Source organism: Oenanthe melanoleuca, chromosome 11 (genome assembly GCF_029582105.1).
Source record: "Oenanthe melanoleuca isolate GR-GAL-2019-014 chromosome 11, OMel1.0, whole genome shotgun sequence".
NCBI lineage: Eukaryota > Metazoa > Chordata > Aves > Passeriformes > Muscicapidae > Oenanthe > Oenanthe melanoleuca.
Genome location: NC_079345.1, coordinates 14,000,707 through 14,020,372, shown reverse-complemented (window position 1 = coordinate 14,020,372; position 19,666 = coordinate 14,000,707). Strand labels below are relative to the sequence as shown.

Sequence of the window (19,666 nt, the reverse complement as noted above, 5' to 3'; positions counted from 1 at the left end):
TGCCTGCTGAAACAATTTATTTGCACCTGGCTGCAGCAGGCCAAGATGCTGATATTGACTCAGGCACAATGATAATAAAGAGCAGTTGTCAGCACCTGCAGTCTCACTGCAAGCATGTAAAAGGCAGCTAAAGCCCAATTTATACAGAAGGCAACAAAAACATTTATTACAAAGTTCAGAGTTACAAAATATAATTTTCACTGTACAAATTTACAATTTATAAACTGAAACAGAAGTAGTTAATATTAATCATATAACTTTAAAAAAGCCAGAATATTATATACAAATAAAAAAACCAGACACAACCAATTTCAGCAGTCAGTGAGACTGCTTAAGGACAGCAGATACTGCTCATTCCTCAGTAAGAAGAAATGCTTTGTAAGTATTTCACATGGCTGCTGCTTTTTCCATCTGCCAGAAAACCTGCTCCTTGAACTGCAGGTAAACAGCAGACATTTCTGTGAGTGCTTCTGACTTCCCATGACATCACAAGTCAATAGTTCCTTTCAACTTGAATTTTTTGGCAGATCGCTCACTTGCTCTGAGCAGGAACTTGCTTCCATAGATGTAGGAAATGAATCCATCAAGCTCCAAGCTAAACACATTGTTAAGTTTGGGAACAACTGAAATGCAAAAGGACACAAAATGAACAAAGTGTGCTAATGTAAGTCCCTGTTACAGAAATACACTGACATACCATGGGATGTTATTCACCTGCAGATTTGAGCCTTGACACATTTCAAGGTTTTTATTCTTTATCAAGAGAAGAAAAATAACCCAAGCCTCCACATTTAACTGGAATTACCAAAGTCAGTCCTCATGCAGGAGCACAGTTAAGTGCTGCACTTTTTAAAAACCACTCATCTCTAATGAGATGTGTTTTTGGTTAAGATATTGAGTGTTGGGTGGTGACTTCTGTTACTCTATGCAAAGAGCCAAAAGCACTCATATAACCCAATGTACTCAGAGGCACTAAATGAAGAGTGTGCTCAGGAATTTTTTTATGATTCAAGTTGTGAAAAGAACAGAAAAAGAATGCCTTGTATACCTTTTAATTTGTCCTCTTTAGTGATAATTTTGAAGACGTGTTTAAATTCCTGTAGAATGATTCCTGTTATCCCAACATAAGAGGGGCACTTTGATTTTGTAACTGGAAGAACAGAAGTATGTATTAGAAAATTTCAGATGCACTTTATGTGCTCTTCTCCTGTTGCTTCATGATTTAAAACACTTTCAAACATAAACATTTAAATATTCTGAAATAAACTAGTCACAGTAATCACTGGTAAAATGTGCAGCTAACCTTTGCAACCAACATGATTTGCAAGAGTAGTTGTAAAGTAATTAGCATTTTCTAGGAGAGAAATATGATCTCAACTATGTGATTCTGGAATTAACAATACTGAAAGGAATTTAAAAATAAATAATGAAATTTATAATAAAATAACTTCTAAAAATAAGTTCCTGAACTACAGAAGCACCTACTGAGTTTCAGATGATGTTCTACAAACAAACAGAATACCTGTAACAATGGCTCCATGGAGATCAGCTTTGAGCAGCTTGCTCTGAATCATATAGGGTTGCCTTGAAGAAGAGAATAGGATGAAGGGGAAGGAAAAAAGATCACATAAACTGTCAGATTTGCAAAATGTGACCACAACTATTATAATCACAATAATTCTGTGACTTAGTACTAATATGCTTATCAGTTAACCACAGTGTTTTAAGCAGTAACTCAATAATCTACTGAATAAAACCCAAACTAAAATTAAAATATGTCTACACACGCATCAGGTTTGAGTCCATGGCACAGGTCTCTGATGTACTGTTTCCAGAGTTCGTGGAGTGGGAGGAAGATGGAATATCTGTGGTTAAAAAAAAAAAAAAAAAAAGTATTAGACAAAATTTAGTTACAAAAAAGTCCACTTGTTGATAACTGAAGTAGTCTGTATTTCCACAGAGTTAAGACTGACATTTCTAACTTACACAATCTTAAGTTACCCTGCATAGTGACCCACTCCAAACAGCTGGTTTACTTCATAAAACAAGCACAAAGCATGCTCCTCTATACCAGCCCAAAAGAGTGATGTGATTTAGAGCATTAGGCTAAGACTGAAAAGTTTTCTCATTTTTTTACCACTCCTTTATCTCCCTGCTTACTCTGTTAGCAAAGCAGGGGTCTCATTCAGCTTGAAAAATTCAAAGATAAATTCAAATTATGCAGAATTTTGACACTCTGGTCACAGAAAGTCCAACTTTACAAACTGAAATCAGAGGGGATTGTGTCTGGGTTTGATTTCTTGTCATATTTAGGTACACAAAATGAACTCAACAGAAATTAATCTTTCACCTCTGCAGACAAGAGAACTCTATTCTCATGCTGAAAAGCCACAAATAGTGTTTCATACTGACTTTACACACTGGTGTTCCTATCCACAGGCATGTGCTGCTGCTTTTACACACTTTTCATGTAGTTCCACTTTACTACACAAAATTTAAAGTCTACCTTTGCTGCTCAGGTTCAATATCAAACAGACGCAGCTCTCGCCTCTGCTTGGCAGTAAAACCTTTTGTCTTCTTTCCCTTTTGCTTGGTCTTTTTTTTGGGATAATGCTCCAGAACAACAGCTTTCCGAGTTAACATATCCTGGATATCTTCATCCTTCATTTTAGGCATGCTACGCTTCAGGAAGGCATGTACAAATGTCTTGGCTTTTTCTGAGTCCTGGGGCTAAAGAAATGTGAAAATAAACTTTAAAATAGCAGGTGTTAATTAAATTAGAACTTGCTGCTGACCAGTGGTTTCATCAGGTCGGCCAGATCTCAGTGGGAATGGGAGATCTTCCCATCAGTGCCAGTGGAGGGAGATGTTCCCTTGGACTCACGTTTTGGAGGAAAAGCCCTTTTTGTGCATTTTGTTTGAAACAGCGAGTTCTGAGCGGGATATACAGAGCAAACCGGGGACCCAGCCCACCCCGGGCCCGGCGGTGCCTAACGGGGTTTAAAGGCCGTGCAGGAGTGGGAGTCGCCAGGCAGCCCCGGCACGGTGTCCTGTACCTGCAGGCGCAGCTCCCCGCTCTCCTCGGGCGGCAGCCGGCGGTACAGCTGCTCTGCAAGGCACAGAGAGGCGGGGGTCACCGGGCGGGTGCTCACCGCCATCCCTCACCTGCATCGCCCTCCTGCATCCCTCATCCTCCATCCCTCACCTTCCACCGCCCCGCATCCCTCACCTTCCACCGCCCGCCCCGCATCCCTCACCTTCCACCGCCCGCCCCGCATCCCTCACCTTCCACCGCCCCGCATCCCTCACCTTCCACCGCCCTCCATCCCTCACCTTCCACCGCCCCGCATCCCTCACCTTCCACCGCCCGCCCTCCATCCCTCACCATTCCACCGCCCCGCATCCCTCACCTTCCGCCGCCCTCCATCCCTCACCTTCCGCCGCCCGCCCCGCATCTCTCACCTTCCACCGCCCGCCCTCCATCCCTCACCTTCCACCGCCCCGCATCCCTCACCTTCCACCGCCCGCCCCGCATCTCTCACCTTCCACCGCCCTCCATCCCTCACCTTCCACCGCCCGCCCTCCATCCCTCACCTTCCACCATCCCTCACCTTCCACCGCCCGCCCCGCATCCCTCACCTTCCGCCGCCCGCCCCGCATCCCTCACCTTCCACCGCCCGCCCTCCATCCCTCACCTTCCACCGCCCGCCATCCCTCACCTTCCACCGCCCGCCCCGCATCCCTCACCTTCCACCGCCCTCCATCCCTCACCTTCCGCCGCCCGCCCCGCATCCCTCATCTTCCACCGCCCTGCATCCCTCACCTTCCACCGCCCCCCCCGCATCCCTCACCTTCCACCGCCCGCCCCGCATCCCTCACCTTCCACCGCCCGCCCTCCATCCCTCACCCTTCACCCATCCCTCATCCTCCATCGCTCCGCCCTGATCCCTCGCCCTACATCTCTCACCTTCCATCCCTCTCCCCCACCCCTCTCTCTCCCCTGCCCCCTCACCCTCCATGGCGTGCGGCGCAGCCGGCGCGGAGCGATGACGTTACCGATGACGTTACCGATGACGTGTTAGCGCGCATGCGCACAGCGGCGCTGCCCGGCCTGGCCACAAGGGGGCGCAGTCCCCGGGCTCCGTGAGGGACGCTGCTGTAGTGATTGGCTGTGGCTACTGCTCTGGCACTAATAAATTCTCTAAGCTGGGAGACGCTGAGCAACAGACACCTCATTTACTATCGTGGGGAAGTTTGTTTTTAAAAAGCCCTGTCAATCATGCCTTGTGTAACACAGGCCAGCTCCTCCTTGTTCGTCGCCCCTTGGCCCTGGTCGGGACACGCGGGGCACCCTCGGCTGGTGTTGGAGCGCTGAGTGTCAATGTCCTTCCCGCAGGTCCGGACGCCGCCCAGGGCGGCCTGGCGCTGCCTCTCCTCACTTCTTTCACCCTGCAGTCACTCCACCGCGGTGCTGGGGTGCACATTTCCAGCTCTCCACCCTGCACTTTCCTCACCCCCGCTTTGTTCTGGAGATCTCCCCGCCGGGATTTACCGGTGTGGTGCTGGAGCCAGCCGCTGCCCAGGCTCGGGGGGCCATGGCAGGCACAGCTCCTCTCTGCCCCTACTGAGGTTGCTCCCATCCCGGTAGGAGAGAGTTCTTTCCCAGCCCCATCCTGCCCTACAGGCCCTGAGCAGGCAGCGCCTGGCTCTGTTCTCAGTGGTTAACAGATCTGTTCTCGTAACTGCACACCCAGCAACATCAGATATTTGGTTAAAATCAGTCCTCGTGTTTCAGTCAAGGTCAAGACACAGGCAGATGCCACTCTCTGTGACATTCATGTGCTCTGACACATCAGGCTCTCTTTGCTCCTGGGACAGGACAAAGTCCTGCTCACAACACAGAATTGTCTTGAAACCACAGTGGCCAATTCCTTTTCCTATAAGCCCAATCCCGACTCCTGCAGTCCTCTGCTCAGGCATGATTTTTCTCCAAATACAGGAAATATTTATATTCTTGTCACATGGTGATACTGTTTTAACAGATATTAAGCACTGCTTGGTAAAGGATATTTAGGGAGGGAGTTAGGGAGGCAGGGTATAGGAAACATGATGATTTTGTGGAGTGCTGCTGTGGGACACAAAAGCACTAAAGTGATCCCTAGCAGGGAATGAAATAGTAGATCTCTCTGGATGTGTGTAAAGGAGAAAGGGCCAGTCCCTGCAGAGTATTAAGCATGAACAGCAGCTGGTTTGTATCACAGACCTCCGGGCAGTTAAGTATGTTACCACAGCAAGTGGATCTCGTGGTTTTACAAAGCATGGACTCCTTGAGTTGTCATTGCTACCCTGAGAAGATCAATTTTCATGAATGGAGTAGCAGGATAAGCGCTATGGGTCTTTAGGGCTGTATGAGTGCTCCTTCACTGGATTTATGCTGCAATTCTTAGGGCACTTCAGGGATTAATAGTCAAATCAGTGTTGGCGGTGCTGGTGCTGTAAATCCAATGATCCAGGCTAAACTGGTGCCTGGGGAAACCAGTCTCTTCCAACAGCTCTACATCTTCATTTCCCAATTTATCTTCAGATATAATGTCTGAGGAAGCGAGATCAGTGCATTAGTGTGTGTCCCAGCAAGAAGGCTCTGCCTTAGGAGTCGAGACTGACATCAAATAAACATGAAAAAGAATAGGTGAAGAATCTGAGAAACCACAGAATAGGCAAAGGCAGTTTGTAGATAAGAAAAAGAAGGCTCAGATAAATGAGGAAAGACGGGTAAGATGTGAACGTATGGTGATGTGGAAATATGCCAGCAAATAACTGTAATGCATGTTTTGGGATGTGCAGCACCCTGTCTTAGTGTCTTAGAGTTTTGAAGCTTTTAACTTCAAGTAAATCACCTTGGAATAGGTTTGTAGTGATAAAATTCCCTGATATATATTATTAATACCATGTTCTAGCTGCCAACATTGGTCTTTCTTATCCAATTAAATCTGTATGGCTTTATTTATTGCTCTCCAAAAATAATAACACCCTGCTCACACCTATGCAAACCCCTTTCATGCACACAATCTAGCTGTGTGCCCTAAGGGAGGATGTTGCTGTACCTCTTGGGCTGCTGAACTGCAGGGATGAGCAAGAACTCGTGTGCAGGCCAGGCTGGGGAACAGCAGTGTCCTGGGAGAGCTGGGTGGCTGTGGAGCAATTACAGAATGAGCTTTATTGTGACAGTCATAGAAAGCTAAACTTGAGGTGTGGAGTGACCAAAGACAGTATAATTAAAGATGTTTGTGTGGCACAAACTGATCAGGAATTTTTAAAAAAAGAGTAATTATGAACTGAAGCGAGAGATGAGAGTAAAGTTAACTGGTGTGTGCAAAAAGTCATGGGGCTGTAATCACTGTTATACTTTTGCTGACAGTGATGCAGGAAATAAATACTGTAATTCTCTAGAAGGACTGTCTCAGCAAGCATTTGAGCTCTCAAGATCAATATAGTTTATTCCTCTTGGCCAAATTGTATTAGCAGCTGAATTTGGTCCCTAGGGACATCTGTACTGGTGAAAATAATTTCCATTTAAAGCCCTCTGATCTGATTTCCTTTATCTAGATAATAGGATTCCCACCCCTTTCCCATGGCTGTGCTGAAGCAGCATCCATCCAGTCCATGTCAGCCCTGCCACCATCCCAGCAGCTCCTGCCTGCACCCAGCCTTGGCTTCCTGCTCCTGACATCTCCTTTGGAACAGGGGGAGCCCCATGCCAGCAGTTTTAGGGCCAGTGGCTGACCATACCCAGCACAGCTCTTCCCTCCCAGCACTGGCTATGCAGCCAGGACCTTTCCAGAGAGTCAGTACTCGGGATTCCCTGGAAAAGCCCATCTAGAGTCTTGTCTGGGGGTGGTGGGTGGGGGGACAGGGTGAAATCTGTTGTCCAGCCTGGTGAGTAATGGAGTGATTGGCATGAGTACCCTGAATCTTCATCTTGTGTCAGTGTGGGTATGCCAGAGGAAGGTTTGCAGTATTTGTGTATGTAAGCCCAAACTCTTGCATTAGGGGCTTGGTTGACTGGTTTTAGATTGCTGTGGCTGATTGATGAACAGCATCTTTTGAAGTACATGTATCCCTCAAACACTTCTTTTCCATATGTTTTTCCATTAATTTTTCTGCTTTATCAGCTTGCCTTAACCCATGGCTTGTCATCGTGTTCTGCACCCCCCCAAGCTGATAAACTGTCCTTCTCAGCTGAAGGGTCATTATTTCCTTGCAGTCCTGGCTCCTCATCCCAAATCACAGCTGCAGCTCCAGGGCACAGACAAAAGACTGGCTTGTCTGTGCCTGACAGAAACAAGAAAGAGCTGGGAAGCATAGTCCAAATAGATCTCAGTGGCACAGAAATCAGAAGGAAATAATCATCAAAATTTGTTTTCAGAAAATCCCAATGATTTAATAGCTGACTTTTAAAAAACAAACTGATACAAGGTGGGTTTTGGCAGTCTGTGCCCTGTCCCCACAGCTGCTCACACTAGAGGGCAGACCGAGACTGTCTGTACAGTGCTGTTGGAATTCAGCTCACTGTCTCAGAGTAAAAAATAAATTTTAAAAGTTTAAGAATTGTGCCCTCTTATGAAAGAAATGTGCCCATTTGCAGCTTGGTTTAGCATGCAGAACTCCAGTTCCTCAATATACCAACTTTTCTGCATCACAATGTCAGTGAAAAGAGGATTGTGAAGGAATTCAATTTCACCACCAAGTTGAGGGAGGCCAATTCTTAAACACCAACAAATTCTTATATAAAAATAAAAAGCCATATCTGTCTTAAAATATTTAAAATATGGACAACCCTGGAATACCTGGAGATTTATGACTGCAAACTACAAGTACCCAGCCTTGGTGCACAGAGCAGTGCTGAAATAGCAGCACTTGCTCCCCAGAGCAGTAACAAGCAGTCAGAAAAGCTGAGGCTTTGGCAGCTGATGTTTGGTTCCCTGCATGCTGGGATCACGTATGATCCAAGCACACATCAGTATGACAGGCACCACTTCTGCTCCTGAACAGCTTGTATTTACTAATTAATACCAGCATTCAGCATTCATGTATTATTCCATGACAGTCTGTCTCACAGTCATTACTTTTGTTATGCTTTGAGTCTCATTTAGAACTTGTTGAATATTCTATTTTAAAACTTAATTAACATTGGCTCATGTGTGATAGGGAGGTATGATGCAAAAATGAGTATTAAGAATAGTAAATTAGAAAGTAATAATAGTCATTAGAGTTATAGCAGGTTGACTAGTTTAATGTATTCCATTTGGTTTTGGTTAAACTATATAAAATTAACATAATTCATTAAAATTTGAAAATAATACTGGTGTATTGAAAAGAAAAGGTGCATATTAAAAGGATTTGTGTTTCCCTGAAGCATCTTTTGCTGTGTTTCCCAGCAGGTGCTCAGGCCAGAGGCAGGGGGAGGGCACCCTGCAGCTCAGGGGGCTCTGGCTGGGGCGGGGGGCACTGCCCCTGACACCCTGACCAGGAGGGAGCAGGAGGGCACAGCCACCTCCTGCACAGCTCCCAGCCACAGCTGCTTCCTGCCAAGCTGCCACCCTGCCTGCTGTGAAATCCCAGGGAAGCTGAGAAGGTCCATTAATTGAACACATACCAGTTTCTCATTTTTCCTCTATAATGAGGCATCCTTCTCAAAAGCACCACTCTCAGCAAAGCCCCGTTCCTGCCAGACCCTTTGGAAGCAGCGTGCTGAGGCTGTCAGGAGTGAGCCATTCCTTTAACACAGCAAGCCTGCTTGTGCACCTCCAAAGGATGCAGTTGCTGAATACACACTGGAAGGGCTCTGCAGCACTCAGCTCCAGGTCCTGCTGGTTTGAATGTGAGCAGCACACCAGCTCGAGAGAGTCCTGCCCAGGGGACCTGTGTGTCACAGGTAGAGTGACCCAGAGAACAGCAAGTGGGAGCTCTTTGTTGGAACTGTGCTGAATGAGCACAGCTGGCACAGTCAGCACCTGAACTTGCAGTGTCCTGAGCTGCTGCCTGAGGCAATCTGAGGGGACAGCTGCCATTCCAGCTGATACTCACACGGTGCTACTAACCCATAACGCTGCCTGGGACCATGTTGGTAATGCATGGAGGCAGCTTTACTTTTATAATGTACCTGGTTATCCACATTGCTGTTTTGCCAACCAATTATAGAGCTGTCAGTGACTGTATTAGGTGTGACCCAAACCATCAAGGGATATTCAGCTAAATCCCCCTCACTGCACTGCAGTGCAGGGCACTGAGCTATGCTCAGGACTCTTGAAGTTTTCATCCATGGGAGTGTGAAAAGCAGTCACAGCATCTGAGGGCTTGGGCTCCTGCTGCAGGCAGGGCTTTTTGTGAGCAGAGGTCAGCTTCTTGCATGGAGCTGGTGATGGGGCTTTCAGCTCCCTGTCCGTAATCCCATTTCTTCAGGACTGCTGGAGTGTGGTGGGGCAGTGAGGGGGTTAACGCTGCGGCAGCCCTTTGGTAATTGAAAAAGAAAAAAGCCCATCCAAAGCTAACCAAAACAACCCCCTGTTTGAGGTCAGTGCTCTAGTAAGTGCCTTTTAAAGAAACAATAAGCTGGTGCAATAGAAAATATTCTGTCCCTCTCTTCAGTAGAAATCTGATAAACCATGGAGAGAGGCAGGTGTCCAAGGAGATAAAAGTAATAAATGTGGTTGCAGTTTGGGAGTGAGTTAGGCTGTCAGGCTGGTAATTAAATGAAAGCCCTCTCAGGAAATGCTGGAAGCTAATAGATACACATGGAGATGCCAATTCATTTGCCTCAGCAATATATGTTAATTTTAGCATGGGATTAATTTATACATTTTGCAGTGGGACAAAATGGCAAGGATGGGAGGGGGAGAGCTTTCATCCTGCTAGTGGTAGAGATTATTAAGCACCTTATACTTGTTAAAACCAGAACAGTGTGTAAAAATGAGAGAGAGAAAATGTTTAATTTCAGTACATTCTCTAAACAGAATTAACTAATCACAGGCTTATACCTGACCCGAAGCACTCTTGCAGACAGCTGCCAGGGGCTCCTTGGCTTTGCCACAGCTCAGTAAGTCCAGAGCCCTAGTTAGCAGGTAGCTCAAGTCGCTCTGTGTTGCTGTGGTTTAAAGGATTTCTGAGTTAGGAGAGTGTGAAATGAGGAGTGCTGCAGGGGTGGATCCCACTACAGGAAGAACAGCAGTTGTTTGGGACTACAGCAAGATCAAGGATGGATGCTCTGGCAAGTGTACAGAGCAGCTGCAGGAAGGACACATTTGTATGTAAAAGCACACTGGAAATCACAGAGAGAGCCAAGGTGAGCTGGTAGTCACCAAGGGCTGGTATGTTCAGCAGAGCTGGTAGTCACCACAGAGCTCGAGTGCCATGCAGCTTGGGGCAGTGAGACTGCAGTCTCTGGGGCAGTCACTGCTCAGGACCCGTCAGCTTTGGCTGTGTCACACTCACTGACCACAGAGCTGCACAGCTCCTTCTGCTTTGTGCTTGTCCTGCTCTGGAAGAAAGCTACCTCTGAGGCCAGGCAGACATTGAAGGAGGGGAGCTGTGTCCTCAGCAGGTGGGTGTTTGTGTGTTCCTGTCCCTCTCTGAGGTCATTTTTGAACCTTGCATCACTTCAGTGCTATTTGTCACTGAGCTCTCGTGCACCATCCCTGCAGCTCTCAGGTGCAGGGCTGAGCACACACATGCAGCTCTCAGGTGCAGGGCTGAGCACAGACATGCAGCTCTCAGGTGCACAGGTGAGCACAGACATGCAGCTCTCAGGTGCAGGGCTGGCACACACATGCAGCTCTCAGGTGCACAGGTGAGCACACACATGCAGCTCTCAGGTGCAGGGCTGAGCACAGACATGCAGCTCTCAGGTGCACAGGTGAGCACACACATGCAGCTCTCAGGTGCAGGGCTGAGCACAGACATGCAGCTCTCAGGTGCACAGGTGAGCACACACATGCAGCTCTCAGGTGCACAGGTGAGCACATGCTGCTCCCAGTGCAGGCTCAGGCCCATGCTGAGCCTGGAGCTCTGTGCCTGTGTGCTGTCTGTCTGCCAGGGCTCTCCACTGCTGGCAGCACCAGGTGCTGCTGGGGACACCAAATGAGGCCCTGATTTACACATCCAAGTGTGGCATTAAGGGCTTGACTATGGTGTCTCAGCACTGAAACACACTGCAGCACAGCAGGCTTCTTTCTAAAAAAAGCCCTCTGATCTGTAAAATTATCAGCATTGAGGCAGCAGAAGCAAAGCAGATTTTCCTTTATTTTCTTCTGCCTTAGAGGAGGAATACTCACTTGCCCTTCAGTATGATTACAGCCCACTTACCAACACTTCTTTTTTTTGAATTTCAGACCTACGTTTTGGAACAGTCAAAAGGAAGAAGTGTTTCTTTTCAGAGCCTGGAGCAGTCAGCACAAGGATAAAGTTTATTTAACAAAAAGAATACTTCCAGCTGAATACATATTGTGAAATTACAGTATCATTTAAAGCAAAATAGAAATGGTTGTGGGTCAGGGTCAGGGAAGGAATCCAACAACTGTCTTCAAATTTTGAAGTTTTTTATATAGGATGTTTTTTCTTTTCTTTCTGTAATTGTGCAAAATAATAGAACAAAAAAAAAAATGTACTAGTTGCTGAAAGCAAGGTCGAGGCTTGCTCAGGGATTGCAAGTGGAGGCATTGTAAGTGGTGTCTGAGATGCTGATTTCAGAGTCATGTTCCAGGATGGAGGTCTGTGTCCTTCTGCCCACACACGTGTCCCTAGGGCATGTCCTCCCTGCACGGCTGGCCAGGACAGGACCCTGAGGGACCCCAGGAGGGCTGGCCCTGGCTGCACACTCCTTGCTTAACAGCTGTTGCCCTGATGGCACAGAAGTCACTTTGATCTTTTTTGTTCCAGAGTGCAGCTCTTCATGAGGAGCAGAGTGGTTATCACTTTTGATAATGGTACTTTTAGTTGGCTCTTGCCACTCCTGCTGCACAGTCTGGCTGCTGTGTCTCGTCCCAGTACTGCTGTAGTGTCCTTCTGCCCCTGCTCCAAGGGCTCTCAGTGTTTCCAAAACCCTGGGAGGTGAGCTGGGAACAGACCAAGGGATATCCTGGAGATCCTTCCAGCATCAGCCCCTGTGTTTGCCTGTGTGAGCTGTGGGTGACATGGAGGAGTCAGGGGAGCTCATGTCATTACAGGAGGGGCTCCTGTGCCAAGGAGATCATCTTGGAGAAACCCTGCCTACCCCCTGAGGACTGACTTACAGGGATTTTAAGGGACTGTGGGGCATGCTTTAATGTGTCTTTGTCTTGACACTGCTGAATTGTATTGAGCCCTTCCATAACCCTAGCATTTAAAAATAGATGTTGTGTGTTGTCCTCTTCTTATGAATTGAAACAAAAAAAAAAAAAAAAAAAAAAAAAAAGGAAGGTAGAAATAATAATTTCCCTCATTGTCATGCATATAAAAATACCAAACTCCACAGCTGAGATGTTTTTGGTGCTCACATAGATATACAGAGTCAGTTCCAGTTGCCAGTGTAGATACATTCCCTGCAGCTCAGAGTCTGCTCTCACTGGGAAGCACCAGGACATTGCCCATCTTTGGCCAGAGGTGATGACTGAGCAAAGCAGCTGGAGCCTCATTCTCCCTGAGAGAGCCCAGCTCCCTCCAGGTGCAGCACAGCAGCTCCACTCCCAGGTCCTTCTGCTGCCACGAGCTGTGCTTTAGAACCAGCTGAGCCTCCCACATGGCAGTGTGATTTACTAAACCACTAAGATATTGGGTCAGCCTTGTAAATCATTTTAATTATTTCACTAAACAGGTTGTGGAAATAGATCAATTGAAAAGATGGCATTTAGGCTTACAGTGCTGTGCATTCATTATGGGAAAGGAATTATATTAACTGATTTAGGAGCTAATAATAACTGAAAATAACAATTTAATGGAAGCCTTCCAATCCTGCACTTTCAAAGCAGGAAACAGCTATACGCAGTCGACTCATTTTAATCTCAGTCAAGTATACAGAGCAATCTTTTGACTCTCAGAGAAATGTCAGTCAAGTACAAGTACTTGCAGACTTTCAGCATCCCATAAATTACATTATAATAAAACCAAAACAAAGAAACTGTCAACAACCATTTTTACATACTGGCAGGGTCACACGAATCTGACACATGAAAAATAAGAAAATATATTGCAATCTAACAAAGTGAAAGAGTTGCACAGTAGGGGCTATTTTCCTCCTGCAGTTTGTATTTCTGTGAGACCGTAGTTTGTGCTGCAGAGCTTGAAGGATACTTCTCCCTCTAAGATATTGGGGTTTTATCTCAAACATCTGAATAGTAAATATATGCTATATTTCTGTGAATATACACTAGATATGTGATTTATATATGCGAGGAGACAGGGAGGAAAACAAATCAGAAAAACCTAATCTCACCTGTGCAGCAAAAGCCAGGTCTCACCATTTAGTAGTTGGGGTCAGCATTGCTCTGTTACAATTATTTTACTGTAGCTGAATTTAATTTGATATGCTGTGTCCTGGTTTTCTTAATGCATGCATGACAGTCACCTGTGCTGTTAAAATATTTCCCCTGAAATAAGCTGTACATTGTGACTCTTTAATGCCTTATTGGCCACGGAGTAAGTGCTGAACCTAGCAGCAGGGCTGTGGGCAGGATTGGAGCTGCAATCAGATAGAGCCTGTGTCAGGCTGGTTCGGGAGCCTGCAGCCTCCTGATAGGCACTTGTCACACCAGCTATCTCCACTCCGCTTTGCAGGCGCAGTTAAGCTTTTCTTTAAGCCCTCAGGCTAGATAGCTTTGGAATTATGCACTTCATCACACCCCAATTAGCTAGGGATGCATGACAAAACCCCTTATCAGTTCGTTTAGGTGGGAAAACACCTTATTTTGCTTCTTGGTTCAGCACGTGAAGAAAAAAACACACTTTTTTTTTTTTTTTTTTTTTTTTCCTTTTCCACGGAGCAAAGCTCGTTTTAGAGCAGAGCGAAACTTCGAGCTGTGTCAAATCATGCTGTTCCTGCTTATTTACCTGTCCTAGCTCCATCCACCTGGTTTGGGAACGCTAAGTGTTGCTAAAATAGAAATGAGCAGGTAAATAGGTAATGAGCCTAAACTGGGTTGACTTTTCCATACACATTTACTAGCAGGTTGACAAATACTTTTTGAAAAAAGCTCCTCACATTTGCTTTTGAGATGGTTTTCTTTAATGAAATGCTTTAGTCTAGCATAAGTAATGTAAGACCTCTGGTCATTAAATAATTAACTCAGGTTCATAAAGGGAGTTTATGTTCTTAAAAAATATTGTAAAAAGTTCAACTACTTGCATTTGACACTGTGGCAAGCTGGATTTAGTTCCTTTTATTCAGCCTTGTTATTAAGTCAGTTACAGCTCCCATTCTGGCAGGAGCCTGGCGTGGTTGCTGACTGCTCTGTGCTGGGACTGGAGCCCCCACCCTGAGCCCAGAGCCCACCTTCCGTCTCTCCCGAGTGCTGGGGAGCTGCAAGGTGGCCACACCCACAGATTCCTGCAGGATTGAAGCACTAACAGGTACTCAGTGTTGGTCTTCTTGTCTTGTCAAGCCGTGTTTGCTTCTCTGGAAATGCCAGGGCTATTAATTATTAAAGGATGTCCTAAGGAGTCTGGCTGCTGGTTCTTGGCTAACTTGGGTACAAAGTCATTAGTAGTGATTTAATCATGAACGGAGGTTCATTCTAACCAGGATGGCAATTAGCACCTTGCTGTGCATTTAACTAACTTGAGACTTTCATACCACTATACTATAAAAGTTGAAATTATATCCAGGCACTCTGTAAATGGATTACACTATTATCATTATTTGTAGCACTGAATGATTGTACTTATACTGTCTTGCACTGAATTAGCATAAATGAATAACAAACACGAGTGTATTTGGTAAAGACCATAAAGTAACTGATGTTTCCATAATCAAACTGTAAATTTTTTCTGTCTCGTTTGATTTTGTTGCCTTTAGCTTCTCTTGTGCACCTTCTCAATGCTGCATTCCCCTCAGGGTACCAGGTATCAGTGACAGACATGGTTCAGCCTTGGTCATCACTCAGTACAGTTATTCCTTGGCCTGACTTGGATTTAGATGTGCACACTGTGTCTTTGTCCAAGGTTTATCAACATTCCCAGGCAAGTGCAGCTCTGGAACTCACACAGAGTGAGACACTCTGGGTAAGCACTGCTGGCTTCCCAGGGCACTGGAAATTCAGTATAGCACTGGGGGGTGTTTCAGCAGCATCCTAATTCCTGCCACACACACACGATGACTTTCTCTAGGGAAAACAGGCTTTTAAATCTTGAGGCACTTGAGGGTCCCTTCAGGAAGTGATGGGTGGCTTTTCCTTGTGCTCCCACTGTCCCTGCCTGCTCAGAGCAGTGGGAGCACAGTGGCTGTCCTGGCATTGCAGAGAGGGTGAGGCTGAGCTGTGCCTGGCACACTGGGCAGGAGCTGTCCTGGCATTGCAGAGAGGGTGAGGCTGAGCTGTGCCTGGCACACTGGGCAGGAGCTGTCCTGGCATTGCAGAGAGGGTGAGGCTGAGCTGTGCCTGGCACACTGGGCAGGAGCTGTCCTGGCATTGCAGAGAGGGTGAGGCTGAGCTGTGCCTGGCACACTGGGCAGGAGCTGTCCTGGCATTGCAGAGAGGGTGAGGCTGAGCTGTGCCTGGCACACTGGGCAGGAGCTTTGCTGAGCTGCACTGGCCGTGGCTCTGGCAGCCTGGTAATACAGTCCCTGCCATCCTGCTTTCAGTGTTTGCAGGGGATCCCAGAAAATAAGAACAAATTTAGAGCCATCACACCATGCTGGTGATGCTCCACAGGCTCCAGAGAACTGTCTCAGATTCTCAGAGCACAGACTAACCCGCAGCCCAGGGCTGCCTGATGCCATGAGAGGGCACATTAATTCCCAAGGGGGATTAAGTTCTCAGATCCTTGGCTAAGATCTGGCCAAGCTGCTCCTCTCTGGGTCACAGCCACCCTCACAGTGCTCTCCTGAGGGAAGGATGAGGCAAAGCCAAGAGGGTGTCAGAGTCCTGGCACTGACCTTCCTCACACCCAGCCTGAGAGCACAGGCACTGTCCCTGTGGGCTGGTGACACATTTGTAAAACTGCAAAGACAGCTGGGAAATGACGTGCTGACAGGTATCCATCACTTGGATCAACTCTGACAACTCTGGAAGCACTGAAATATAACAGTCCAGAACAGTAAGTAAATAAATTACAGCATAGGCATTAAAAAAAGACTCTGCCATGGGGATTTAGAGCTAAATCTCATGTTTAACGTAGCCTGTTAATACAGGTGGACCCTGCCAAAAAAAAAAACAAACAAAAAAACAAAAAAAAAAAAACCAAAACCAAAAAAAACCCCCAAAGCCTATTATAGAAACACAGCACTTGGAAATCAAAAATATGCTACTAATTTTTGCCAAGCAGTTGACTTTAACTGCCAGCCTAAATATTAACACCCACCTAGGTATTATGTCAATTACCCTAAACCCAAAATGAGTCACAATACTCACTGGATTGTCAGAGCAACCTCAAAGCCTGGAAAACATTTTAGTAATGAAGAATTCCTATTTTAGTTTTTTAAAAGAAATCAATTACTTCAGATTTCCAAGCAAAAATTACAAGAAAATATCTGTTTTTTCATCCTGTAGAATATTCCCAAAGACTTAACCTGTTGCTTCCTATTTCAAGGATAATACTAACACAGAAATGAATGAAAGTTTTTGAAAGATGTGGTCATGGAATAGAAAAAAAAAGTAACACTCCGTTTCCCATCTTCCCTAGAGTAAATCCCAAAAATTTTCTGTTAGAAAAGTATAATCTTCAATTGAACTGTGAACATTTTTGAATTATTTATGAAGATCTTGGTAATTTAGTTTGTATTACACTACAGATGATTTTCCATATGAGATTTAAGAAGCAGTTCAATAATAACAGGAAAGGAAATCTATACACAACAAATAGGGAAATCCATTAACTGACTGCACATCACAGTCCTCTTCGATTCAACTCCTAATGTAACTGTGTTTTACTGGGAATGTCCATAATTGCTATAACTGGGAGGCAGGCAGGCAGCAGAGGAGAAACAGGAGATTTCAATCCACTCCTTGGCATTAGCATGGATACTTAAAAAACTCCACCTTGTTGGGTGCTAAATTTTGGATTGTCATTTTCACAGATCTGAAGCACGTATTTTCCCTGACTGGCTTCCTTTATAATATTATCCATCTCTACTCACAGAGCTTGCTGGGCTTTATAAACATGGTCTAAACTCAGAAACAACCTCCCCTCCGCCCTTCTTCCCTCCTCCCCATCCCTGTCACACTCAGCTGCTGTGCTGGGGCAGGACAGGCTGATGCAGGGGTTCCTTATGGTCTGCCTTGCTGGGATTCTTCAAACCGTCCTCTTGTTCCCGTTGTTTCAAGACCGGTTAATTTTTCTGTCCAATAATTGCAGCTGCTCCTGCATGAACAAAACCCAAACCTGGTCCCCCTGTGCCCACAGCAAAGCCCCCATTGCAGCACAGGATCTGCAGCACGGCACAGAAATGCCACAAAAGCCCAGAAACAGCAGAAAAGAAAGAACCTCCCATCTTTACTCTGCTGTAAGTGGGTTTTTCACCATTCACACCCATTGGCAGCAGCAATTGGCACATGTTGGTGTTTCAGTGCTCTCCCAAGGCTTGCAGCACTGGGTTTCCCTGCCCTGGGGTGATGCAGGTGGTGCCCCAGCGGCACAGAGCTCAGGGGCTGCAGGGGCAGAGCTGCCTGGGCAGGGCTGGCAGAGCCCTCCCCCTGCCCGGTGACACCAGCCAGACACGCTTGCTGCGCATTAATATTCTCACAACAACCCCCCTCCAATCAGTCTTTGCTAAAAGCATTAATTAAGACTTTAACATTTCTGATCCCATCAATTTTCTGTTCTCTTCTTATTAAATAGATGTACTAGGGGAGTTTGAATAATAACTGCCCAAAGTTTGGGGATAATGAATAAATGAACTTTGCCAGCCTCTGGCTAAGCATGAAATTTGCTGTGGAGTAACAAATGCAACAAAGGCAGCTCGTACATTAAGCAACCTAGTTTTGACACACAAGTTTGGGAGCACATTATTTACTTACTTACTAATTCTAAGCGAGACTAAGCTCCAAAATATTTTATTCAGGAAATGACAAATGACATGTTCAGGCAGTCTTTTGCACTCTCCATCTCAGTGTGAAGCTGCTCACTCACCCATCTCCTTCCGTGGGTCTGGCCACGCACAGCGAGCTCTCAGCACTGCAGGCTCCATTCTCCTCGGGAGCTTTGCCAGGAAGGAGCACACCACAAACTGGGTAATTGTGTTTTTTTACTCGCTAGGTCTCGCCACTTTGAAGGTCACCTGTGTGCTATCAAACTGCTTTTTGTTCCATGTGTTTTTACATGTGCATGGCTCTAGCACCAGCTCTGTTGCACTGCTGTAAATCCATTGGTTTTTGTGGAAATCCATTAACTCGCAGTGGATTTATGGCAGTATAACTGTGAGCGAGCTGCAGCTGATGGCACAGGCTGGAAATATTACAAGGAAAAGTGCAAAGTTCTATTGATTTTCTCTCAGGAAAAATGTGTGTTTCCTTATGATTATATTACAGATGACTCAGCTCTGGCCCCCAGCAGCCATCCCTCATGTTTCCCTGCTGCTGGCTGTGCGAGGAGCCTGTGCTGTCCCAGTGGCTCCCCACGCACCATCCTGGGTGCTGGGGCTCTGTGCCCGGCTCCCTGTGGCACTGCAGGACCCACACCACCCTCCCTCGCCTCTGCAGCACAGGCACTCACTCCTCATCGATTCTGACAGCAGACACCACGAGGAATGCTGAAATTTATGAAAGAGCAAGATTTGCCACTAGCCTCTGTCCATTAAGGGTACAGCAAAACCTCGCTTTGCCCTTTGTAAATACAATCAGCAGAAGTGAGGCAGTTGCCCTTTTCAGAAGAAAGAGCTCTCTCAAAGGACAGATGTTTTAGCAAAAGTTCTCAACACACTCACAAGCAATAAGGCTCCAAATTCTTTACAATTTTTCTTCAAAATGTTTCTCATTCTTTTAAGTGTTTTTTTAAAGACTAAATACTTACTGACAGCTGCAGTCTCCTCTTTAGCCACTTCTTTTCTCTGCACTACAGGAATATGGGGCCAATTATAGGCTGTGTATTTTGTGGAAAAAAAAATCCAAAAAAACCCCCAAAGCTGGCCTGAATGTGGAAACCATGGCCCCAAAACCTGAAGGACACATTTTGCACATTTTTAAAGGCAGACATCTAGTTAAGGTAAAGCAAGGCAATCTCACAAATTGAAGTTATCCTGTGTGCTGGGAGTGAGCTCTCTCTGTCTGTGAACAGGTCTCACTGGAAGGAAAATATGCCTGTTGCTCTTGCATAGAAGACATTTACCAAGTCATCTTATTGGCTCACTTGAAAAACAAGCCTTTTGCTACAGAAAAATAATTATTTACTGTAAAAAAGCCTCTTTAGAGAAAGCTCACCTGGATAAGAAAAGTGAGACAATTATGCATTTTTAAAAATCTAAATATTTTTAAGCAAATCTTGGAAC

At 45.9% G+C, this 19,666-nt stretch overlaps 1 protein-coding gene across 2 annotated transcripts; it reads right to left on the bottom strand.

Annotated features, from left to right (window-relative positions):
• On the bottom strand, positions 1-4,063 carry POP4 (POP4 homolog, ribonuclease P/MRP subunit). Of its 2 annotated transcripts, none has more exons than XM_056500412.1 (7): positions 4,013-4,063; positions 3,057-3,109; positions 2,507-2,730; positions 1,788-1,865; positions 1,523-1,584; positions 1,049-1,150; positions 1-623 (listed from the first exon to the last, which is right to left on the bottom strand). In XM_056500412.1, exons 1-7 carry the CDS (start codon positions 4,017-4,019, stop codon positions 487-489), a joined length of 663 nt encoding a protein of 220 aa, XP_056356387.1. In that variant the 5' UTR covers positions 4,020-4,063; the 3' UTR covers positions 1-486. The 2 variants fall into 2 exon arrangements, with proteins under 2 accessions (XP_056356387.1, XP_056356386.1); XM_056500411.1 differs by having other exon boundaries at positions 3,968-4,018.
• Positions 4,064-19,666: the final 15,603 nt, after the last annotated feature.